A 26783-nucleotide genomic window follows, 5' to 3' on the forward strand; every position below is an offset into this window, starting at 1 on the left:
TAACCTTAACCCTAATCTCTATCCCTAACCCTAATTTCTAACCCTAATCCTAAATCCTAATCCTAACCCTAACCCCCAATTTCTATCCCTAACCCTTAATCCTAACCTTAACCCTAAACCTAACCGCTAACCTTAACCCCAACCCTAACCGGCCCGTGCCTCATGCCTGTTAAAAACCTAGGGTCATGCAAAATTCTTTAATTCATTAATTATTAATTTAATTATTATTAAATAATTCATTTAATTCATTAATCCTCATCAAATTTCAAAAAATGCCTTTTCTCAATACACTGAAATACAGGTGTATTCTATTGGCTGAGAACTATTTCTTTTTGAAATTGAGCTGGGAAATGGTTCTCATTGGCTCATTTGAATTGGACCCGCCTCTTTACACTATATAAGAGGCTGCTCAGAGGACTGAATCTACCCCACTTCTTCCAGCTCGATTAGAGACACACTCAAGCTTTATTTTGATCCTGAATCTATTTTATTTTCAAAGAAAGAATATTTTTTGCAAATACTCTGAACAAGCCTGCCTGAAGAAGGTTCTAAAGGAACCGAAACGTTGCAACGGCTTGTTCCATTTTTATTTGAATCTTTTGAAAAAAAACATTTATTTTAAGAATATTTCTATTTTGTTTTATTTTATTATATTATATTTTCCTCATTTAAACTGAGGCAACTGCTCAGTTTATTTTCAAGCTCTCAGAGAGAATTTGTTTTTCAGGAAAATATTTCTTTGAAAGCACATTTTATTATTTTTATTTAAAATCAGGCAACTGCTTGATTTGATTTTCAAATTCTCAGAGAGAATTATTTTTGAAAAATTAAAAAAAACAAAGATCCTTGATTTCAGTTCTATTTCATTTTATTTCAATACACAAAAGCATTCCAAGTAAATATTTTGTTTAAAACGCAATAGAAAAGCCTTTTGAAAAAATGATTCTGCCAGACAGAGATGGTTGGATGGTTGTCACCCGTGGACGCAGGCGTGCTGTCCAAAACACACCTATGCACCGTCCTCACCACCATACGGGACACCATTCACAAGGAGAGAGGCCATTCTCTTATGCAGATGTGGTTAAATATGGCAATAACCAAAACCTACGTCATGCACAGGGACAAAGGGCCCTCTCCTATGCAAATGCAGTAAAATTTTCAGGCCACACGAGGGCACCAAATACTTACCGTACTGCATCACGTCAGCGGTCTTTCAGACCACAATTTTTTGAACCTCAGGTCCATTGGGGACCTGTCACAATGATTACACAAAAACCAAATCAAACATGGGCAACTCGTCCACAACACCAAAAAAAGCACACACGGCAGAGACAAAATGTGGTTCAAAAGCAATCAGATGACCCGGATTTTGTCATAAAAACCCGTACCATGTTTAAAATTATTAAACTGGTGCATCACAAAAACAATGTGAGCCAAGAACAACCTCCTGCATTGACCAAGATGGAGAAAAATCTATCTGAGGTCATCAAACCAGCTCTGCCAAACCCCACAACACAAGCCCTTATAGATGGTAATGCTAAAAACTGGGCCTATACCACCATGTTGATCCTTAAAAACCATTATGAGGACACATTGGTGGAAGAAATTGCCAAGCTGCAGCACTATCCTTCCCGGGGCTGGGAAGAATGTTTTAACACTGCTGTGTTATGGGCAAAACGAGGGATTGGTAAAAGACTGAGGTATAGATCAATACAGGATGCTCACACACTGATAGGGGACAAATATAAGATCCCTACACCCACTGCTGATGTGGAGGAGGCGAGAGAGGAAGCAGAGACGCAAAGTGTCCCTGCTGCTTCTTCTCTATCACCTGAAGCAGCTGACGGTGCCATCGCGGTGCAGGCCTCGGTGCATGCCGAGGCCGAGGCACACTCCCTACCAGATCTGTCCACCCAACCAGAACCAATATCTTCCAGAACCACTTCCACCATGACAGATCCACCAAACGATTGGTCGCCTTATAGGGAAGAAGATTCGGACAGTCAGTCCGAAATCGCCCCAGATCCTCCTGCCTCCCCAAAAGCACAACGCACTCCTTGCCCGAGTTCCAATCCCTGTGTTAGATGGGAAGAGGAACTCGTTATTATCGAGGACCAGGGAGAGTGCGAGCAGAATAATGACGGCAGCTCACAAAGGGTGACCCTAAGCCCAGACAAAATCGGCAGCCTTAGAACAGCCACACAGGCCCGTATTAATATGGAGCTCAAGGTGCCTTCTGCAACACCATGTGACTCCAGTGAGGGTGTTCCAAATAGGCACATAAACACACCCAGAAAAATGATAGAGTGGAAACTGACTGTCCGTAAGAAATACCTGGTCATTGGGGATTCCAACCTCTCCAGGATTCCCCCCTTTAAGAACCCAGACCTCCAAATAGAAAGCTATCCGGGGGCCACGTTCAGACACATGGAGGCCGTGATAAACAAAATCCCGGTCTCCAATGATGTTGAGCACCTTATTTTAGCACTGGGCATCAACAGTCGGACTCAAAACGCCAAAGACACTGCCATTAAACAAATGCAGGCGGCGGTAAGAGCGGCGAAAGAAAAATTCCCGGTTGCGCAGATTTGGGTTCCGGAACTGAACTATTCGGGGATGCTCCCAACAAAGGAGCAAACACAACTTAACATCCTGAGTGGTTACATCACGGCCAACCTAAATCATATTCCGGCCCTGCCCAGATCAGAATTCCACACTGAAAGTGACAATATTCATTGGACAGTGAATACAGCCGGAAAAATGCTGGAACATTGGCTTCAACATTTAAATTAAATCTCCCCATAAGCCTACATACACAGGAGGGGAACAAAAATGTGGTTGTTTTAGCCAAAAAAAACAAAATCACTCACCCACAATTCAGCCTGCTTAATAGAGGCCTAACCTTTATTCCAGCATGGAAAATCAGTAAACAATATAACAGGAAGCAAATGCGATATGATCTGCAACAATACCACCGAAGACTAAAATTGGCATCTTATTTTCAAAATGACAAAGATCAAACTCCCCCACCTTTCACACCTAAATCAGACTGGGTCCCACCCATGGATAAACTGCCCACTGAGCTTCTCACCTTGTTTGATACAGACCTTGGATCCTTCAAGAGACACTGCAGACCATGTTGGGAACAACTTAACCTCACTCCTGAGGAAATCAGTGCGCTTGAGGAGTTAAAGGGCAACCAAAACATCGTTATCAAGCCGGCTGACAAGGGCAGTGCAACGGTTATTATGGACCGTGAACAATATCTATGGGAGGGATACAGACAATTACAGGATAAAAATTATTACAAAAAATTAGACAAACCCATCTATCCAGACACCGTACCCCTAGTCAAAGAAATAGTTCAGATCCTGTATACAAAAAAGCATATAAATGCCAAACAGAAGTCCTATCTCTTGGGTGACACAGAGCCCAGGAGCAGGAGATTCTACATGCTCCCTAAAATACACAAGGATCCGGCCAAATGGAGCAAACCCCATGAAATTCCTCCAGGAAGGCCTATAGTGTCGGATTGCGGAAGCGAAACGTACTATACGGCCGAATTCCTGGACTTTTATTTAAATCCCCTTTCCACGAGCCACCCTAGCTATTTAAAAGACACATATGACTTCATTCAAAAAGTTAAAGGACTTGAAATTCCCCAAGAGGCTGTCCTGTTCACTATGGACATTGACAGCCTTTACACAAATATCGACATCCAGGAAGGAATACAGGCCGTAAAAAATATCTTTAAAAAATACCCAGACAAATCCAGGCCTGATAAAGAACTCATCCAATTATTAGAAATAAATCTAAAAAGGAACGACTTTGAGTTCAATGGGGAATTCTTCCTTCAGATTAAGGGAACAGCGATGGGGAAGAAGTTTGCTCCGGCCTACGCCAACATATTTATGGCAGAATGGGAGACCTCGGCCCTATCCCGAAGCCATAAACGGCCTCTTTATTATTTTAGATATCTTGATGATATTTGGGGAGTTTGGACACACACAGAGAGGGAGTTTGAAGAATTTCTGACAACACTTAACAACCACAACCCATCCATAAAACTGAAATCCTCCATTAGTCAGCTCTCGGTGGATTTTTTGGACACCACGACATACAAAGGCCCGGATTTTAGTTCCACACACAAATTGGACATCAAGGTATTCTTTAAGGAAACAGACACACACGCTCTACTGCACAAGGAGAGCTTTCACCCTAAACACACTTACTCTGGCCTGGTGAAATCACAACTCCTGAGGTTTCGTCGCATATGTACCCGAGAACGGGACTTCGTGGAAGCGACACGAATCCTCTTTAGAGCACTCAGGAACAGAGGTTATAAAAGGTCCTTTTTGAGAAGGATTTTTAAATCCTACCTCACAATAGGAACCCGGGCGGAAGGCACCAGCGTGCCGCTCGTCCTGACATATTCCTCTGTCTCTGTGAAGCTCATCAGGGAGATAAGGTCCAATTTTATGCAAATATTGGGACAAGCACCAAGATTCAGAGACCACAAAGTCATTGCAGCTTTCAGGAAAAGCAAAAACCTGCAAGACTATTTGGTCAGGGCCAAACTCAATCCTCTCCAGCAGGGAAAACCTAAACATCAGGGACAATACCTGGAACGAAAACAACACATTCAAAACAGATTTACCAAGGAAGTCTTCACCACTCATCGCTCAAGTACAGTGCACAGCAAAAATTGTGTTTACCTCATTTCCTGTAATCAATGTGGAGCCCAATATGTTGGAGAGACGGGCAACACTATCTTGATCAGGATGACACAACACAAACACAACATATTAAAAGAAAAACAAATGGATACTTACCTGGTCAAACACTTCCGGGAGCATGGATGGGAAGCTCTCAGGGTCATGGTCCTACAGGCAAACCCACAATGGTCTGTGCCCCTGAGGAAAAGAGCAGAGAGAATTTGGATTCAGAAACTAAGTACTGTTTATCCCCAAGGCCTAAATGAGAGGTGAATAAAATATTCTTAGGGGGCATTGATGGCCTGTGCAAACAGGTTAGCACCTTCCTCTGACTCTAAACCTAACCCTAACCCTAATTTCTATCCCTAACCCTAAATCCTAACCCTAATTCCTATCCCTAACCCTAAGCCCTAACCTTAACCTAAACCTAACCCTAATTCTAAAACCTAACCCTAACCCTGAATTGTATCCCTAACCACAACCCTAACCCTAACCTTAACCCTAATTTCTATCCCTAACCCTAATTTCTAACCATAACCCTACATCCTAATCCTAACCCCAAAACCTAAACCCAACCCTAACCCTAAACCTAACCCTAATTTCTATCCCTAACCCTAAAACCTAACCTTAACCTTTATTTCTATCTCTAACCCTAACCCTAACTTCTAGGCCTAACCCTAAAACCTAACCCTAACTTCTAACCCTAACCCCAAAACCTAACCCCAACCCTAACCCTAAACTTAACCCTAATTTCTATCCCTAACCCTAACCCTAAAACCTAACCTTAACCCTAATTTCTGTCCCTAACCCTAACCCTAAAACCTAACCTTAACCCTAATTTCTATCCCTAACCCTAATCCTAATTTCTAGCCCTAACCCTAAATCCTATCCCTAAACCCTAACCCCAACCCTAACCCTAATTTCTATCCCTAACTCTAAAACCTAACCTTAACCCTAATTTCCATCCCTAACCCTAACCCTAATTTCTATCCCTAACCCTAAATCTAACCTTAACCCTAATTTCTATCCCTAACCCTAAATCCTAATCCTAACCCTAATTTCTAACCCTAACCCTAAAACCTAACCTTAACCCTTAACTCTAACCCTAACTCTAATTTCTAGCCCTAACCATAAATCCTAATCCTAACCCTAAATCCTAACACTTACCCTAATTTCTAGCCCTAACCCTAAAACCTAACCTTAACCCTAATCTCTATCCCTAACCCTAATTTCTAACCCTAATCCTAAATCCTAATCCTAACCCTAACCCCCAATTTCTATCCCTAACCCTTAATCCTAACCTTAACCCTAAACCTAACCGCTAACCTTAACCCCAACCCTAACCCTAACCCTAACCCTCTAACCCTAACCCTAACCCTAACCCTCTAACCCTCTAACCCTAACCCTAACCCTAACCCTAACCCTAACCCTTAACCCTAACCCCTAACCCCTAACCCCTAACCCTAACCCCTACCCCTACCCCTACCCCTAACCCTAACCCTAACCCTAACCCTAAACCCTAACCCTAACCCTAACCCTAACCCCAAACCCCTAACCCTAACCCTAACCCTAACCCTAACCCTCTAACCCTAACCCTCTAACCCTAACCCTAACCCTAACCCTAACTCTAACCCTAACCCTAACCCTAACCCTAACCCTAACCCCTAACCCTAACCCTAACCCTAACCCTAACTTCTAACCCTAACCCCAAAACCTAACCCCAACCCTAACCCTAAACTTAACCCTAATTTCTATCCCTAACCCTAACCCTAAAACCTAACCTTAACCCTAATTTCTGTCCCTAACCCTAACCCTAAAACCTAACCTTAACCCTAATTTCTATCCCTAACCCTAATCCTAATTTCTAGCCCTAACCCTAAATCCTATCCCTAAAACCTAACCCCAACCCTAACCCTAATTTCTATCCCTAACTCTAAAACCTAACCTTAACCCTAATTTCCATCCCTAACCCTAACCCTAATTTCTATCCCTAACCCTAATTTCTATCCCTAACCCTAATTTCTATCCCTAACCCTAAATCCTAATCCTAACCCTAATTTCTAACCCTAACCCTAAAACCTAACCTTAACCCTTAACTCTAACCCTAACTCTAATTTCTAGCCCTAACCATAAATCCTAATCCTAACCCTAAATCCTAACCCTTACCCTAATTTCTAGCCCTAACCCTAAAACCTAACCTTAACCCTAATCTCTATCCCTAACCCTAATTTCTAACCCTAATCCTAAATCCTAACCCTAACCCCCAATTTCTATCCCTAACCCTTAATCCTAACCTTAACCCTAAACCTAACCGCTAACCTTAACCCCAACCCTAACCCTAACCCTAACCCTAAACCTAACCGCTAACCTTAACCCCAACCCTAACCCCAACCCTAACCATAAACCCTCAACCCTAACCCTAACCTAACCCAACCCCAAACCTAACCAAAAACCAAACCCTAATCCAATCCCTAACCCTAACCCTCTAACCATAACCCCAACCCAAACCCCAACCCTTAACCCCAACCCTAACCAAACCCAAACCCTAAACCTAACCCTAACCCTAACCTTAACCCTAACCCTAACCCTAGACCTTAACCCTAACCCTAAACCTAACCCTAACCTTTTGTGATATTACAAATATAATTTGTAATATCACCCTCTAAGAAAGACAAATCAGACCTCAAACTAACTTTCTGCAGTAGTGTGTGTGTGTGTGTGTGTGTGTGTGTGTGTGTGTGTGGAGACTCTCACCTCCTGAAGTAGTATGTGTTAGGGTGAGACTTGCTCAGCTTCTCCTTTAAGGAGAAAAACATCTCCTTCACTCTAAAGCTGCAGCGTGCGAACACATGCACACGCACACACACACACACACGTGCACACACACACACACACACACACACACACACACACACACACACACACACACAGAAATCACAAGGTGTAAAGTTTCCCTTTAAAATATGGGAAAACTTAGTGTTAATGTTACAAAGCACTAACACTGGAGACTCCTTACATACATCTTACATAAACTTTCTTTCTTACTTTCGGCTTCTCTCATTAGGGGTCGCCACAGCGGATCATCCGTATTCGTGATCCGCATGTTTATTTTTTGGCACGTTTTCACGCTGGATGCCCCTCCTAACGCAACCCTCCCTATTTATCCGGGCTTGGGACCGGCACTAAGAGTGCACTGGCTTGTGCAACCCTAATGGCTGGGTTATACATCTTACATAAACACATTTCTTAAAAGCCTACACTATAACTTACACTACATTACATATTCTTTTAATCAGTTAAATATCAGTGAAGCATGCTCTGTACATGTCTCTGAGAACAAGCTGTTACTATAGAAATGTTTAATGTATCAGAACGAATTTATTAATATAGACCTGTACTATTGTCATAGCTGCTGTTATAAAGAACACCTTCTGACTTTGTGTGTGTGTGTGTGTGTGTGTGTGTGAGAGAGAGAGAGAGAGAGAGAGAGAGAGAGAGAGAGAGAGAGAGAGAGAGAGAGAAATAAATACTAATACATGCTGTATTACACCCTAAACCTAGATGATCAGCAAGCATCTCATAACGCTCAGAACAGTGACGACTGCGAAACCAGAGTCCCACAAACACACAGAGTTCTTTTTTATTTTTTTTTGGTTGACTGATTGATTGAATAAGTGATCACATGATGCTGATGCAGCACAGCTTTCAAAAGAAGATTTTGCACATCAAAAGAAATGCATACACACAAACACACACTCACCAGCAAATCAGGGAGAAAACATGCAGTTTGACAGGAGTTGCCATGGTGTTGACAGGCTTGGCATGTACCATGTTCAAAATAATTAAACTGGTACACCACAAAAATAATGTGAGCCAAGAACAACCTCCTGCATTGACCAAGATGGAGAAAAATCTATCTGAGGTCATCAAACCAGCTCTGCCAAACCCCACAACCCAAGCCCTTATAAAAGGTAATGCTAAAAACTGGGCCTATACCACCATGTTGATCCTTAAAAACCAATATGAGGACACATTGGTGGAAGAAATGGCCAAGCTGCAGCAATATCCTTCCCGAGGCTGGGAAGAATGCTTTAACACGGCGGTGTTATGGGCAAAACGTGGGATTGGTAAAAGACTGAGATACAAATCAATACAGGATGCTCACACTCTGGTAGGGGACAAATGTAAGATCCCTACACCCACTACTGAGGTGGAGGAAGTGAGAGAGGAAGCAGAGACGCAAAGTGTCCCTGCTGCTTCTTCTCTACCGCCAGACACAGCTGACGGTGCCATCGGGTTAGGGTTTGCCCACACAACCAGAAACGAAATCTTCTAGAACAACTTCCACAATGACAGCTCCACCGAACGATTGGTCCCCTTTTAGGGGGGAGGATTCGGACAGCCGTTCCGAATTCACCCTAGATCCTCCCTCCTCCCCAAAAGCACAACGCACTCCTCGCCTGAGTTCCAATCCCTGTGTTAGATGGGAAGAGGAACTCGTTATTATCGAGGATCAGGGAGAGTGCGAACAGAATAATGACGGCAGCTCACAAAGGGTGACCCTAAGCCCAGACAAAATCGGCAGCCTTAGAACAGCCACACAGGCCCGTATTAACGTGGAGCTCAGGGTGCCTTCTGCAACACCATGTGACTCCAGTGAGGGTGTTCCAAACAGGCACATAAACACTTCCAGAAAGATGATTGAGTGGAAACTAACTGTCCGTAAAAAATGCCTTGCTATTGGGGATTCCAATCTCTCCAGGATTCCCCCCTTTAAGAACCCAGACCTCCAAATAGAAAGTTATCCGGGGGCCACGTTTAGACACATGGAGGCCGTGATAAATAAAATTCCGGTCTCCAATGACGTAGAGCATTTCATTTTAGCGCTGGGCATTAATAGTCGGACTCAAAACGCTAAAGACACTGCTATTAAACAAATGCAGGCGTCTTTAAGAACCTGAAAGAAAGCGAAAGAAAAATCCCGCTTGCGCAGATTTGGGTTCCAGAACTGAACTATTCAGGAATGCTCCCAACAAAGGAGCAAACACAACTAAACCTCCTGAGTGGTTACATCACTGCCAACCTAAATCATATTCCGGCCCTGCCCAGATCAGAGTTCCACACTGAAAGTGACAATATTCACTGGACAGTTAATACAGCCGGAAAAATGCTGGAACATTGGCTTCAACATTTAAATTAAATCTCCCCATAAGCCTGCATGCACAGGAGGGGAACAAAAATGTGGTTGTTTTGGCCAAAAAAGCCAAGATCACTCGACCACAATTCAGCCTGCTTAATAGAGGCCTAACCTTTATTCCGGCATGGAAAATTAACAGACAATATAACGGGAGACAAATGCGGTATGATCTGCAACAATACCACCGAAGGCTAAAATTGGCATCTTATTTTCAAAATGACGCAGATCAAACTCCCCAACCTTTCACACCTAAACTTTCTCACCTTGTTTGATACAGACCTTAGATCCTTCAAGAGACACTGCAGACCATATTGGGAACAACTTGACCTCACTCCTGAGGAAATCAGTGCTCTTGAAGAGTTAAAGAATAATCAAAATATTGTCATCAAACCAGCTGACAAGGGCAGTGCAACGGTTATTATGGACCGTGAGCAATATCTATGGGAAGGGTACAGACAATTACAGGATAGAACTTATTACCAAAAAGTTGATAAACCCATCTATCCAGACACCGTACCCCTGGTCAAAGAAATAGTTTAGATCCTATATACAAAAAAGTGCATAAATGCCAAACAGAAGTCCTATCTCTTGGGTGACACAGAGCCCAGGAGCAGGAGATTCTACATGCTCCCTAAAATACATAAAGATCCGGCCAAATGGAGCAAACCCCACGAAATTCCTCCAGGAAGGCCTATAGTGTCGGATTGCGGAAGCGAAACGTACTATACGGCCGAATTCCTGGACTTTTATTTAAATCCCCTTTCCACGGGCCACCCTAGCTATTTAAAAGACACATATGACTTTATTTAGAAAGTTAAAGGACTCGAAATTCCCCAAGAGGCTGTCCTGTTCACTATGGACATTGACAGCCTTTACACAAATATCGACATCCAGGAAGGAATACAGGCCGTAAAAAATATTTTTCAAAAATACCAAGACAGTTCCAGGCCTGATAAAGAACTCATCCAATTATTAAAAATAAATCTAAAAAGGAACGACTTTGAGTTCAATGGGGAATTCTTCCTTCAGATTAAGGGAACAGCGATGGGGAAGAAGTTTGCTCCGGCCTACGCCAACATATTTATGGCAGAATGGGAGACCTCGGCCCTATCCCGAAGCCATAAACGGCCTCTTTATTATTTTAGATATCTTGATGATATTTGGGGAGTTTGGACACACACAGAGAGGGAGTTTGATGAGTTTTTAACAACACTTAACAACCATAACCCATCCATAAAACTGAAATCCTCCATTAGTCAGCTCTCGGTGGATTTTTTGGACACAACGACATACAAAGGCCCGGATTTCAGTTCCACACACAAACTGGACATTAAGGTCTTTTTTAAGCAAACAGACACACACGCTCTACTGCACAAGGAGAGCTTTCACCCTAAACACACTTACTCTGGCCTGGTGAAATCACAACTCCTGAGGTTTCGTCGCATATGTACCCGAGAACGGGACTTCATGGAAGCGACACGAATCCTCTTTAGAGCACTCAGGAACAGGGGATATAAAAGGTCCTTTTTGAGGAGGATTTTTAAATCATTTTTAATCTGATCGCTATCAGTTTGTTGATGTAAATGGTGAGTTCTCCACACTCTCTAAGGTAAATTTAGATGTTCTGCAAGGATCTGTCTTAGGCCCACTGCTTTTCTCTTTATATCTGCTGCCTCTGGGTGAAATTATACATAAACATGGTATTCACTTCCATTGCTATGCTGATGATACACAGCTGTATATTTCAGCAAAGCCAGATGAGAGAGATCAGCTTAACAATGTTGAGGAGTGTGTAAAGGACATTAGACAGTGGATGCTTGATAACTTTCTTCTGCTCAACTCGGACAGAAGTACTTTTACTAGGACCACATGCAGCTAGAAGTAAACTTTCTGATTCTGTAGCATCTCTGGATGGTGTTTCTGTTTCAGTGTGTACAGCAGTCAAAGACCTCGGTGTGATTATTGACTCGAGTCTTTCCTTTGAGTCTCACGTGAATAATATCACCAGGATCGCCTTTCCTTTACCTTAGAAATATTGCTAAAATTAGAAATATGATGTCGTTACAGGATGCAGAAAAACTAGTTGATGCTTTTGTAACATCTAGATTAGACTACTGTAACGCTTTACTGTCTGGGTGTTGGAGTAAGTGCAGAAATAAGCTTCAGTTAGTTCAGAATGCAGCAGCAAGAGTCCTCACTAGATCTAGAAAATATGACCACATCACCCCTGTTTTAATCATCTACACTGCTCCCAATTCCATCTCACACTGATTATAAAATACTACTACTGACGTATAAAGCACTTAATGCTTTTAGATTGTTGAGGTGCAGTGATGGAGATCAAAAGCAAACTGTAGTCCTGAGTCAATGTAGCAGACTAGACTAGTAGATAGTGATGATGCTGGTGATGATGATTATGGTCAAGTCAAGAAGCTTTATTGTCATTTCAAAAATATGTAGCATGATGATGATGATGGGGAGGAGGATATTTTTTTTTTATTAATCCATCTACTTCAAATGGTTGTCACTTTAACAGCACTCTCAGAGGAAGACTGAAATAAAAGGATGTATTTAATTAAATCTCACACACACACACACAAACACACACACACACACACACACACACACACACACACACACACACACACACAGTGTGGTGCCCTAAATCAGGAGCGCGAGCTCGGTGGGGCACTGTGGGAGATGTAGTTTTCGGTGTAGCAGCGCTCAGTCAGCGCGCGCGGAGCGGAACTACGGACAGGACGTCGCGGCACGGTGCGGGTCTGACCCGTCCGAACCGGACAGCATGCAGGCGGAGTCCGGGATCGTTCCGGACCTGGAGGTCGATGAGGAGTTCACTGACGAACCCAAAATTTATTACGAACTGAAGAGTCAGCCAATCAAACACAGGTCAGTGCGGCTCTCGTGCTCTATCAGGGTCCGTTGATACCGGTACCGCGGTACGGAGAGACACGGGCGGGGCGCGAGCGCCCACAAACCGGGAGCTGGATATGTGTTTAAACTTTTTACAACTTTCCGCGTCAGTATGAAGCCGTTCCTCTCTCTCTCTCTCTCTCTCTCTCTGTCTCTGTGTGTGTGTGTGTGTGTGTGTGTGTGTGTGTGTGTGTGTGTGTGTTTTGTGTTAAAGTTAAATGTGCACGCGTGTGGCTTGTAGTTTTTATAGACAACAATAAATAACAATAGTTTGGTTAGTAATAGTAAATAGCTGTGGACTGTAGGAATAATAAACATGATGTATGCAGTAATATAATACTGTCTGCGCTGACCTCGCGTTTTATCACACACACACACACACACACACACACACACACACACACACACACACACACAACAAACACATACACACGCATTCATATACAAAACACACACGCGCGCACACACACACACATTCATATACAAAACACACACACACACAGTCACAACAAACACACACACAGTCACAACAAACACATACACACACACACGCATTCATATACAAAACACACACAGTCACAACAAACACATACACACACGCATTCATATACAAAACACACACACACACACACACACAAACACACATTCATATACAAAACACACACGCGCGCACACACACACACATTCATATACAAAACACACACAGTCACAACAAACACACACACAGTCACAACAAACACATACACACACGCATTCATATACAAAACACACACACACACACACACACACACAAACACACATTCATATACAAAACACACACACACACACAGAGTCACAACAAACACACACACACACACACACACACACACACACACAGAGTCACAACAAACACACACACGCACTCATACACACACACAGTCATATACAAAACACACACACACACACACAGTCACAACAAACACATACACACACACGCACTCATACACACACAGTCACAACAAACACATACACACACACATTAATATACAACACACACACACACACACACACACACACAGAAAAACTATAACAATGATAATAATTAATATCAACAGTCTGCTACAATGTGCTCAGGACCTACAGTTTATATGAACAGTTCTGCATGTAAACATCACTGAACAGTTTCTAACCTCAACACTGATGGAACTGTAATGATGAACATTCAGTGTTGAGGATGAGGTTCTCTTTAGAGTCTGGTTCCTCACAAGGTTTCTTCCTTATGAAGTCTCAGGGAGATTTTCCTTCACCACAGTCACCACTGGATCACTGATTAGGGAGAAACTTATAAGGAACAAACTGATAGACACTAAACTTCTCCATTCTTTATAGAACTTTAGAACCTCTTTATCTCTGTAGAGCCGCTTTGGTAAAATAATCATAGTTAAAAACTTCAAACAAATAAAACTGAACTGAACACTATGAGTGTATGTGTTTGTGTAAATGAATATATATATATATATATATATATGTGTGTGTGTGTGTGTGTGTGTGTGTGTGTGTGTGTGTGTGTGTGTGTGTGTGTGTGTGTGTGTGTGCGTGCTGTTAGGGATTCCTGAAGGTCAGTATAATTATTGTATTTAGTTTCTGTGTTGCATCTGAATAAAATCTGCACGATTTACTTAACAGGAGTGTAGTGGAATTTGTAAAGAGTGTGTGTGTGTGTGTGTGTGTGTGTGTGTGTGTGTGTGTGTGCACGTACATTTGAGGGTGGCATCAGAGGGGAGTGTGCTATCATGTTTAAAATTAAGTTGGTGGAGTGGCGTGTTCTCACCCAGACTGCATTTAGCTGTTAGCGCTCACGCTGAGTTTCATTACAGCACAAAAATAAAGATGTGTCTTCACACACACACACACACACACACACACACACACACACACACACACACCACTCTAACAGCCTCAAGTGCACATACACATAATCTTTGCCAACTCTCCTGAACTCACCCTCCCACTAGCCACACACATGCCCCACACACTCAAAGTGACCCTCTAAGGGCACTCATTGCTCCTGCATTCAGGGTAACATGGCGTCTATGTAAACACTGACCATTAAACAACCTGTAAGTATGTTTTGTGCGTGTATGTGTGTGTGTGTGTGTGTATAAATTTAATATATATACAGAGTAAACAGTGGGGTTGGGGATTCAAACTTTAACACATGATTTCATCAGCTGTTACAGGGTTTAGACTGCAGATAGACAGCTGTTATCTCTCTCTCTCTCTCTCTCTCTCTCTCTCTCTCTCTCTCTCTCTCTCCCTCTCTCTCTCTCTCTCTCTCTCTCTCTCTGCAGTACACCTCAGTTAGATCAGCAGTGTTCATCTCTTTCCTGTCTCTCTTCGTCTCGTGTCCTTCTGCGTCAGCAACTGATGCGTGAACAGCTTCATGATCAAGAGAGAAGAGAGAAGCAGCGTAGACGCCACATCTCCCCGTATGCTCCGCCCACTGCAAACCAAACCACTACATCTTACCCCAGTCAGAGTCCTGCTATTGATGTCAGCAGCCCTGTGGCTCCTTCCACCACCACACTTTTGCCCCCTGAAGTTCTAAGGGTGAGACGTGGCTCTGTCTGTTTCTCACACACACACACACACACACACACACACACACACACACACACACACACACACACACACACACAGTCTTTGTCTACTTTTATTTATTTCATCTGTTTAATTCTATCAATTTTCAAACCCAGCCATTAGGGGGGCACACGCCAGTGTACTCTTAGTGCCGGTCCCAAGCCCGGGTAAATGGGGAGGGTTGCGTTAGGAAGGGCATCCAGCGTAAAACATGTGCCAAATCTAATATGCGGATCACAAATGAGAATTTCATACCGGATCGGTCGAGGCCCGGGTTAACAACGACTGCCACAGGTATCGTTAGCCGACAGGGTACCGGTGGAAATTGGGCTACTGTTGGCCGAAGGAGAGGAGGAAGGCGTCTACAGAGACGGCAGAAAAAGGAGCAGTGTAGGAGAGTAGAGGTTCGGGTTGGTACTTTAAATGTTGGTACTATGACGGGTAAAGGGAGAGAGGGAGCTGATATGATGGAGAGGAGAAAGGTAGATATGCTGTGTGTTCAGGAGACCAAGTGGAAAGTGAGTAAGAGCAGGAACATTGGAGGTGGGTTTAAACTGTTCTATCATGGTGTGGATGGGAAGAGAAATGGTGTAGGGGTGATTCTGAAGGAAGCGTACAGTAAGAGTGTAGTGGAGGTGAAGAGAGTTTCTGATAGGGTGATGATCGTGAAGGTGGAAGTTGAAGGGATGATGATAAATGTCATCAGTGCCTATGCTCCACAAGTTGGCTGTGAGATGGAGGAGAAAGAAAGATTCTGGAGTGAATTAGATGAAGTGGTAGATGGTGTACCTAGGAAAGAACGATTGGTGATTGGGGCAGACTTTAATGGGCATGTAGGTGAAGGGAACAGAGGTGATGAGGAGGTGATGGTAGGTATGGTTTTAAGGAGAGGAATGTGGAAGGGCAGATGGTGGTAGATTTTGCTAAAAGGATGGAAATGGCAGTGGTGAACACGTATTTTAAGAAGAAGGAGGATCATAGGGTGACGTATAAGAGTGGAGGAAGGTGCACACAGGTGGATTATCTTCTGTGTAGGAGATGCAACCTGAAGGAGATTGGAGACTGTAAGGTGTTGGCAGGGGACAGTGTAGCTAGACAGCATCGGATGGTGGTCTGTAGGATGGTTTTGGAGGCGAAGAAGAAGAGGAGGAGAGTAAGGACTGAAAGAAAAATATGGTTAGTTGGTGTGAAAGAGGCAGATGTAAAGGACAGGGTGGTATGGAGACGGATGATACGCTGTGGCGACCCCTAATGGGAGCAGCCGAAAGAAAAAGAAGAATTCTATCAACTTTCATGTTTTTCGCTCCTGTTATAAATGTTAACAAGTTTTATTCTTACTTTTGTTTCACTTGTTTAAGTGTAAATCTATTTATGCACCTGACCGCACCCACACTATCATATCTCTCTCTCTCTCTCTCTCTTTGCGGCTGCAGGTGAAGTCTCATTTAGAAAACCCTACAAAGTATCATCTCCAGCAGGCACAGAGACAGCAGGTGAAAGCATACTTATCGACCACACTCAGCCCATTTCCCAGCATGCCCTGTTCCAATCATTCTTCTGACCCTGGGGGAATTTCAGCTGGTCAGGTGAACAGCGCCCCCAACAGTCCCATGGCTTTACTCACCCTTAGCTCTACCAGTGAGAGAGAGGTACACATACTCATCTATCCTCTGCAGTGTGTAAACTCACTTTATTAATTTACAAACACACACACACACACACACACACACACACTCATACACATTATCGCTGATTATTATTGTGTTTAAATGCATGTGTTAAAATCGACTCTTTAATCACAATTGAAATTTTCATCTTGAATAATCCTAAAATCTGGAAACCTCAGAGATGTGCACTACAATTTAATATTCTAAAGCACAGAAATTCAGCTTCATCAGCTGCATAACCCGAATATAAATGAAAAAATTATAACTTTCTCAAACAGTCTCTGACTACAGCTCTTTGTAATTAACACCCAAACACTGTAACACTGACACTGGTAATAACACTGTAACATTAACATTAGTAATATAATTAACTTCATTGAACTCCACACTGAGTAACGCTGGAACACTTTGTAGTTAATAATATTTAGAGTTGCGGCATTTCAGCATAAATCAGTGTTAATAAAAGGGTTAGTGTTAATCAGCATTTCTGTCTGTTTATTTCCAGATGGGTGATGTAATCGATGACATCATCGGTTTGGAGTCAAGTTACAGTGATGAAATGCTTAGGATGCCACTGGAATCCACGATTCACATGAACAACACGGTATGTAAACTTCCTGTTTCACTCTTAAACATTTTATTTTTATTAGACCATGTTAAAATGTACATTTTTAAATTACTGCAGAAACAAAGCTCCGCCCCAATTTAACTACTGAATGTAACACACACACACACACACACACACACACACACACACACACACACACACACACACACACACACACACACACACACACTTTATCTTTAGTAAGCCCTCTATCCTGGTCAGGTGGGTGAGATTCAAAGACTGTCTCAGGGTCTCAAGGTGTGAGGCGACGATTAACTACAGACCATCATTCAGACACTCATTCACACACTCATTTCCATTTAGTTTATCATGGCAAATCCACCTTCTAGCATGTTTTTGGACAGAAAGCCATGCTGCCACTGTCAGATCACATGACTACAGAGACTGTAATCAAATCTCAGGATTAAAAACTGGAGCTAAAGGAAGTGAAGTAACACTCTAGTAACAGTGAGTGTAAACATGTTTACACCGAATCACATGGTCAAGCCGGATGTCTCTGTTTACTCTCAACCAACCCATGCTGTCTCCCTCCCTGAAACACACACGTAAATCACAAGTAAAATGAAACACAATGGAAATATTCTTTACCTCCTTCTGTCACTTCTTAACGTTTCAGAAAATGCCATTAGGTGTTAGTCAGGTCAGGAAGGGTTATTACAGTTCACAGTGACGTTAAGTATTTCTTGTGTGTCAGACGAAGCAGTTTTAGGTTTCACTTTTTCAGACCAGTGTGAGACTTAGCAACAGCTACATTGGTGAGAAACCTGAGAAAAAACCTACTGAGTGCATCTGGGCCAAAAACTTAAAGGATGGTCTGTAATTCTCACTTTAAACTCAGAGGGAAGTTAAAAGACAGAGATGAGAGTGTGTGTGCACGCTCGAGAAAAGCACTAATTTACACTTACACTGCTGCTCTGTCTGTCAGCTATAATCACAAACATACACAAACACACACAAATTGGCATCTTGGCCTGGGAGCACCATATTGTTGTAGATGCCTGTGTGACACCTAAGTCTCTGTCTGTGTGTGTGTATGTGTGTGTGTGTGTTTTATGAAATTCAGATCATTGTAATGATTAAAATAATCATTATTGTTGTTAGCATATGTTTCTTTATATATATATATATATATATATATATAGAGAGAGAGAGAGAGAGAGAGAGAGAGAGAGAGAGAGAGAGAGAGAGAGATCAAATGTAAAAAAAGAAATAATAAAAGAAATGCAGAGGTCACACTTTATTGAGCATCTGTTTGAAAGAATAATCTACAGCTCATAAAATTCCATTATGGGAAGATGGATCAATAGGTGACTGAATAAACTTTCTTGATCCCTGGAAGGGAATTGTGGGTCCTACAGCAGCATAAATACATTAAGCCTGGGATTAGTGTGGTGAATTACACAGATGACTGTATGTACACTGCATTGGCAAAAAGCTTGTGAACACCTGGCCATCACCTGGAATTTATTCCAGCCTGAGCTCAGGAATACATGATCTCTGTAAAGTCTATAGATGATAACCGTCATGCTGTTTTAGGACATAATCATGATCTGTTAATTAAGTGCAACAGGTCTATAGTTCTTAAGGGTGCTGGAGTTTGGCACTGGAACCTAAGGAAACAAAAGCTTAAAGAGCTGGGACACCTCCTGTAGTCTGCAAAGCTTCAGCATGCTGGGAGTTGCAGGTCAAGGTGCAGCACATACAGTAGTGCACACAAGTCAGATTCAAGAGTTTGTTTCCTCTTTAAAAGGTGCTTCACTCTATGCTGGTTCATCAGGACACAGACTAAGAATACCATCAGTCTATAAACAATTTAATTTCAGTTCAGTTTTATTTGTTTGGAGTTTTTAACTTTGATAATTTTCCAAAGCGGCTTTACAGAGATAAAGAGGTTCTAAAGTTCTATAAAGAATGGAGAAGTTTAGTGTCTATCAGTTTGTTCCTTATAAGTTTCTCCCTAATCAGTGATCCAGTGGTGACTGTGGTGAAGGAAAAACTCCCTGAGACTTCATAAGGAAGAAACCTTGTGAGGAACCAGACTCTAAAGAGAACCTCATCCTCAACACTGAATGTCCATCATTACAGTTCCATCAGTGTTGAGGTTAGAAACTGTTCAGTGATGTTTACATGCAGAACTGTTCATACAAACTGTGGTCCTGAGCACATTGTAGCAGACTGTTGATATTAATTACAGTCCAAATCCATCCTCAAAGTTCTTCAGTTACTCAGTAACAGTTGAAAAGAAGAAAAAAAAAAAAAGAACACTGACTTCTGGTACCTCAGGAACATTTTTAACGAGAGAGAGAGAGAGAGAGAGAGAGAGAGAGAGAGAGAGAGAGAGAGAGAGAGAGAGAGAGAGAGAGAGAGAGAACAAGACTCGCTATAGCAGCAGAACTAAAAGGCAGAACCAGAAGGAAACACAGACATGAGGATCTCTGGGATAAGAGATGACCCACCACACCACCATCAACAAACCTGAGTGAACGTGTGAGAGTGAGGAGAGGACAGCGTACAAATATCCCAGTTCACCAAATCTCCAGATCTGCGCCTTTACCTAAGAAAAAAAATCTGAGTCCCAAACACTGATTGGAAGGTTGATCCATAACTGTGGGCTTTATAAGAGAAACATCTGCCCCCTGCTGGAGTCTTCATTATTTGAGGTACCAACAAATAGCCTGCACCTTTTGATCTAAGTAGGCATGGAGGATCATCCTGGTACAGAAGTTCACTCAGATACTGCAGCGTGAGAGCGTTAAGTGCTTTATACGTCAGTAGTAGTATTTTATAATCAGTGTGAGATGTAATTGGGAGCAGTGTAGATGATTAAAACAGGGCTGATGTGATCATATTTTCTAGATCAAGTGAGGACTCTTGCTGCTGCATTCTGAACTAACTGAAGCTTATTTATGCACTTACTCCAACACCCAGACAGTAAAGCGTTACAGTAGTCTAATCTAGATGTTACAAAAACATCAACTAATTTTTCTGCCTCCTTCAACTTCAGCCTATAAGCTAATACCATGTTTATGCATAATTTCACTCAGAGGCAGCAGAAATAAAGAGAAAAGCAGTGGGCCTAAGACAGATCCTTGCGGAACACCAAAATTTATCTCAGAGAGTGTGACGAACTCACCATTTACATCATCAAACTGATAGCTGTTCCCTTTAGTCCAACAAGCCGGATATTATGATCAATAGTGTGAAAAGCTGCACTGAGGTCGAGCAAAACAAATAGAGACAAAACCCTGATCAGAGGCCAATAACAGTCATTTACCACCTTAACTAGCGCCGTCTCTGTGCTATGACGAGGCCTAAATCCTGACTAGTACAGTTCATAAATTTTATTCCTCAGTAGATGTGAGCAGAACTGCTGTGCTACAACCTTTTTTAGAATCTTGGAGATAAAGGGGAGGTTTGATATTGGACTGTAGTTGGACAGCTGACAGGGTGAAGGTCAGGTTTCTTAATTAGGGGGTTGATACTGCAGTTTGAAGGATTTAGGTACAAAACCAGTGCTAATGGAAGAGTTTATTATTTTAAAACAGGTTCAATTCCCTCTGAAATGATCTGTTTGAGGAAACTTGTAGGCGAGGGATGGAGATGCAGGTTGATGATTTTGATGAGGAAATAAATGAAATGAAGTCGTTCTCTTGAATAGGAGTAAAACTTTGTAATTGATGGTCTGTTATAATTACACTGCTGTCTACAGAGTTATTTATAAAATAGTTTGGATTTATTTTAATCCTCTGGATATTTTTCCTGAATTTTTCAACTATATTATTAAAAAGGTTTATGAAATCATTACTACCTATTGATGGTGTGCATGTGAGTGCAGTGCTTTTATTTCCTGTTCATTTTGCTACAATACAGAATAGAAATCTAGGATTCTGCTTGTTATTTTCTATGAGGGAGGAGAAATATGCTGATCAGCAGCACTAAGAGATTTTCTAGAACTCAGGAGATTCTCCTTCCATGCTATTTTAAATACTGTCAGTTTGGTTTGACTCCATTTACGTTCTAATTTTAGAGTGGTCTGCTTCAGACTGTGGAATTATTATTTATTTTCTTATATTAAATCCTAATGTTAGTATTAAATCAAGAGTGTGTCACCACTATGAGTAGGTCCTATAACATTTTGATTAATTCCTACTGAATCTAGAAAGGACACAAAGATATGCCCACCAGACATGCTAAGACCGTAGCAGAAGCTGTGCTATCTGAGGGATTGAGGAGAAGATGAGTTAAGTGTCATCAGCATGGCAGTGGTAAGAAAACCAATGTAAGAATATAACTTTACTGATAGAGTGGGTATAGAGGGAGAAAAGGTGAGGACCAAGTACTGAGCTTTGTGGGACACCAGTGGAGAGTCTGCATGGGGCAGCTGTGGACCCCCTCCATGTTACCTGGTTTGTGCGACATCCCCTGAAGGGTAGACAAGAGAGTCTTATGGTTGACTGTGTCGAATGCTGCTGAAAGGTCGAGGAGGATGAGGACAGATGGCAGCTTGGCTGATCTACAGCATGGAGTTTCTCAGTGACCGCAAAAGGGCCGTCTCTGTGAAATGTGCCGCTTTGAAACCAGACTGGTTGGAATTCTGGATATTGTTCTGTGAGACAGACAGGTTGGTGGTTAAAAACAGTGCGTTCAAGAACTGTTCATTAGGGGTACAATGAAGAACCACAGATTTCAAATACATTTCCTTTGTAGGATATTTCGACCACAGTTCGGTTTTCTTTCTGGGACTGTGTCTCAAATCACCAAGTTGCTGTACTGAATTGTATGTGTGTTTTAACCTGTAGATGTCATTGTCAGTGAATCTGATGGAGGCTTATAATAATCAGAGTTTAGCTCCACCAACCATTTCCATCAGCAATTCCTGCCCTGAGAACCTGCCCAACATCAAGAGGGAGTTCTATGGCAAGTACACCACACACATGTGGCAAAAGTAAACACATCCTTCACTCAGTAGAGGTGCAAATACTGATGTTTTAAAAGACTGGTAAAAGGTGAAGACTGACTGTACTTTTCTGACTGTACTTTTTCCACTCAAGTTAAAGTAAAGAAGTTTGGGCTCTGACATGTACTTCAGTAAAAAGCAGTGATTATTACTACCTGTTTTAGTGTCACGCTAGTAACTAAACCTCACGTCATGTTATTATTAGGGCTGTCGTAAAATCGATTTTTAATACTCTAATCAGCATGGCATCAACAAATATTGATGCTTTATGCAAAGGCATTTTTATTATTTGTGAAACTAGAAAAATATTCTTGTAAATGTTTAAAGTAATTCTGGTGTTTTAAATTACGTAAATCATCAGGACACCAAACGGAACCTTTTGCTATGTTTCCACATGGACAGTTAATGAAGTGATACTGGAAAATTGCACCTCTTATAACTTTCATACGAATTACGAAATCAGAGAATATTTGTATTCAATGTGAATAATATTGTAATAATGACTACTATGGGGAGGTGGGAGCTCAGGGGTTAAGCTCAGGGGTCGGTGGTTCAAGCCCCACTACCGGCAAGCTGCCACTTATGGGCCCTTGAGCAAGGCCCTTAATCCTCTTTGCTCCAGGGCGCCGTAATATGGCCGACCCTGCGCTCTGACCCCCAGCTTCTGAGCACCCTGGGATATGCGAAGAGCAAATTTCACTGTGCTGAAATGTGTATTTGACAAATAAGGGTTAGGGTTAGACTTAGACCTAACCCTTAGACTTTTTAAGCTTTCTATACATATATTTATTATGTCTGTGAGGCAAATATTCACTGAGATTCAGGTTATTTTAAATGTGTGTCTGTGAAGAGAGATGACAGAGATGACAGCGCTCAACCTTTGTGTTTTCTTTATTTTACAAGAGCACAGTTTTGTTGTTATTATGAGTGAATACAAATAAAAGTATACCCTTTACAGATTTGATCGATGTATTGCTCTTATCTGTACGATCAAAAAACACAGTGATTTAAGTTCGTTTAAAAAAATGTATGTTACATAATAGATTAAAACTAAAGTACAGAGTCTGTTTTGAAAATGTAAGAAGTAAAAAGTACAGATATTTGTGTAAAAATTTAATGAGTGAAAGTAAAAAGTTAAATAAAGTAAAGAGAAATAAATAATAAATAAAGAGAAATAAAGTGAATGAAAAACTGATACCAGAAAAATCTACTTAAGTACAATAACAAAGTATTTATACTTCATTACTTCCCTCCTCTGTCAAAAACACACACACACACACACACACACACACACACACACACACACACACACACACACACACACACACACACACACACACACACACACAGAGATGGTTAATTTGGTTTTATCATTTGGTCATTTAAAAAGAAACAAAATCTAAAGCTGTTGTTTTTGATATCTCAGATGCAGACGCTCGAGCTCTCGCAAAAGAACGGCAGAAAAAAGACAACCACAACCTGAGTGAGTTCCTCCACCACTTTCTTTTTAAGCTGCATTAGTTTAAGGATCTGATCTCTGTGTGTGCGTTACGTTCATTTAGTTGAGAGAAGACGACGTTTCAACATCAATGACCGCATTAAAGAGCTCAGCACACTCATCCCCAAATCCAGTGACCCGTAGGTCTATTATCACACCATCACTGCTACTGCACCACACCATCACACCTGCTGCTCACACCTCAGTCTGTGTGTGTGTGTGTGTGTGTGTGTGTGTGTGTGTGTGTTTGTTTTCAGAGACCTGCGCTGGAATAAGGGCACTATTCTGAAGGCATCAGTGAACTACATCAGGAAGCTGCAGAGGGATCAGCAACATGCCAAAGAGCAGGAAAGCTGGCAGAAGAACCTGGAGATTGCTAACCACCAGCTGATGCTGCGGGTGAAGGTACAGCCCTCTTGCATCTTTATCCTCCTAATCATTGTGTGTGCTGAAAGAACTTCTGATTATCATGTTCTCTTTTCTCTTTACTAATGCTAAAGCAGCAGTTAGAGATTCAAGCTCAGGCTCATGGACTCGCTCCCTCAACTCTCTGCTCTCCAGAATGTGTTGCGCGTCCAATCAAACAGGAGCCAATGCTGAGTAAACGTGACATGCCAACAGAAGCCTGCATCATGACCTCTGACCCTGGGGTCTGTGGAATTGCCAAGTCAGCTGGTGCTGGACATGACCGACTGATTGAGGAGAAAGTTTTACCATTAACAACAAGACTTTCACCAAAGAACAGCAGCAAGAGTAGCTTTAGCATGGAGGATAGTGAGCACACATGCTAGCATTTCCTGATCATTAGAGATACATGATGTTTGTTCTGAAGAACTTCCTGCTTTTCTATATTCACATTAGTTTTATTTTATATAAAAAAAACTGTTATTATTTAAACTTTTTAACTTTAACTTTAATTGAATTTATTCAGTAGAATTTAAAACCTGATCCAGTTTAATCTGATTTGTGATGATCTCAATGTGACTGATGAACAGCTTCTATAATGTAGGGTTAGATAAACGCTCTGATTAAACACATCAATAATGGACTGATCTTTCTTCTCCTCCACCTTATCCTCTAGGACCTCTTCCTCCTAATTTCCCATCCTCCTTCTCCACCTCTTATTCCCTCATCCCCCTTCTCTTCATCCTCCACCACCTCATCCTCCTATTCCTCCACCTTATCCTTCACCACCACCTCCTCATTTTCCATCATGTCATCCTCCTCCACCACCTCTTCCTCCTCCACCTCCACCTCATTCTTCTCCACCACCTTGTCCTCCTCCTCCACAACCTCCACCTTGTCCTCCTCAAACCTCACAGCCACACTGCACTTTAATGCTTTAATGAAATCTGACACAATGTGAACTTTTAGAGCAGTGATGTAAATGTTTGTATTGTTTGCTTGTAATTTCTCACACACACACACACACACACACACACACACACACACACACACACACACACACACACACACACACACACACACAGCTAATAGAACTCTTTTGTTCCTGTCAGTAGTTGAAACTGTTCCAGTGTCTGATACATTTCCAGAATAAAGTTATTTATTTATATATTTATTTATTTATGTAAACTGACATTTTACTCACTGCAGTCAGGGGGCGGAGCTAAACTAATCACCATTTCTTATTGGTGTATTGACTCTAAATGCGCGTGCGAGGTGCGCGTGCACAATTATAGAAAATGCGTCAAATTATCGAATTTATCCTTAAATACGTAAAATAAACAAACAAAAACAATAGTAATAAATAGAAGAAATGTAAAAGATATTTAAGGAATATTTATTTTTATCGCATTAATGAATTGTTACGAGTTTGTGTTTAATTTCAGACAACAAGAGGCTCTCACACACATTTTTTATTTCACCATTATCACTACCATCATCATCATTATCATCACTACCATCATCATCATTATCATCACTACCATCATCATCATCAATACCATCATCCTCATTATCACTACCATCATCATCATTATCATCACTACCATAATCATCACTACCATTTTCATTATCATCACTACCATCGTCATCATTATCATCACTACCATAATCATCACTACCATCATCATTATCATCACTACCATAATCATCATCACTACCATCATCATCATCAATACCATCATCCTCATTATCACTACCATCATCATCATTATCATCACTACCATAATCATCATCACTACCATCATCATCATTATTATTACTACCATCATCATCACTACCATTATCATTATCATCACTACCATCATCATTATCATCGCTACCATAATCATCATCACTACCATCATCATCATTATTATTACTACCATCATCATCATTATTATCACTACCATCATCATCATTATTATTACTACCATCATCATCACTACCATTATCATCATCATCAATACCATCATCCTCATTATCACTACCATCATCATCATTATCATCACTACCATAATCATCATCACTACCATCATCATCATTATTATTACTACCATCATCATCATCACTACCATCATCATTATCATCACTACCATAATCATCATCACTACCATCATCATCATTATC

General features: G+C 41.6%; 3 protein-coding genes across 8 annotated transcripts in view; 1 reads left to right on the top strand and 2 right to left on the bottom strand.

The window, feature by feature from the left end:
• The window catches only part of LOC310741295 (cytochrome c oxidase subunit 5B, mitochondrial-like), a 195660-nt gene that overhangs the window by 162514 nt on the left and 6363 nt on the right, over window positions 1-26783 (bottom strand). The gene's annotated exons all lie outside the window — the stretch shown is intronic.
• LOC310741291 (microphthalmia-associated transcription factor-like) lies at window positions 12526-25791 on the top strand. Of its 4 annotated transcripts, none has more exons than XM_083568930.1 (9): window positions 12526-12819; window positions 15174-15432; window positions 16896-16955; window positions 17635-17733; window positions 22557-22674; window positions 24141-24197; window positions 24277-24352; window positions 24470-24617; window positions 24713-25791. In XM_083568930.1, exons 1-9 carry the CDS (start codon window positions 12716-12718, stop codon window positions 25001-25003), a joined length of 1212 nt encoding a protein of 403 aa, XP_083425056.1. In that variant the 5' UTR covers window positions 12526-12715; the 3' UTR covers window positions 25004-25791. The 4 variants fall into 4 exon arrangements, with proteins under 4 accessions (XP_083425056.1, XP_083425054.1, XP_083425055.1 ...); XM_083568928.1 differs by having other exon boundaries at window positions 12530-12819; window positions 16896-17111; XM_083568929.1 differs by having other exon boundaries at window positions 12535-12819; window positions 16896-17111; window positions 24716-25791.
• The window catches only part of tmem106c (transmembrane protein 106C), a 29485-nt gene continuing 20463 nt past the window's right edge, over window positions 17762-26783 (bottom strand). The window contains exons 9-10 of one of the 3 annotated variants that reach the window (XR_014537919.1): window positions 22161-22363; window positions 17762-18289 (exon numbers count right to left, since the gene is read on the bottom strand). The gene's annotated coding sequence lies outside the window, so the exon portion shown is untranslated. Of the gene's footprint in view, window positions 18290-21351; window positions 21971-22054; window positions 22364-26783 lie in introns of those variants that run through there. The other 2 variants (XR_014537920.1, XR_014537918.1) reach the window with 2 other exon arrangements.

The sequence above is a fragment of the Silurus aristotelis genome (genome assembly GCF_946808225.1).
Source record: "Silurus aristotelis genome assembly, chromosome: 18".
Lineage (NCBI taxonomy): Eukaryota > Metazoa > Chordata > Actinopteri > Siluriformes > Siluridae > Silurus > Silurus aristotelis.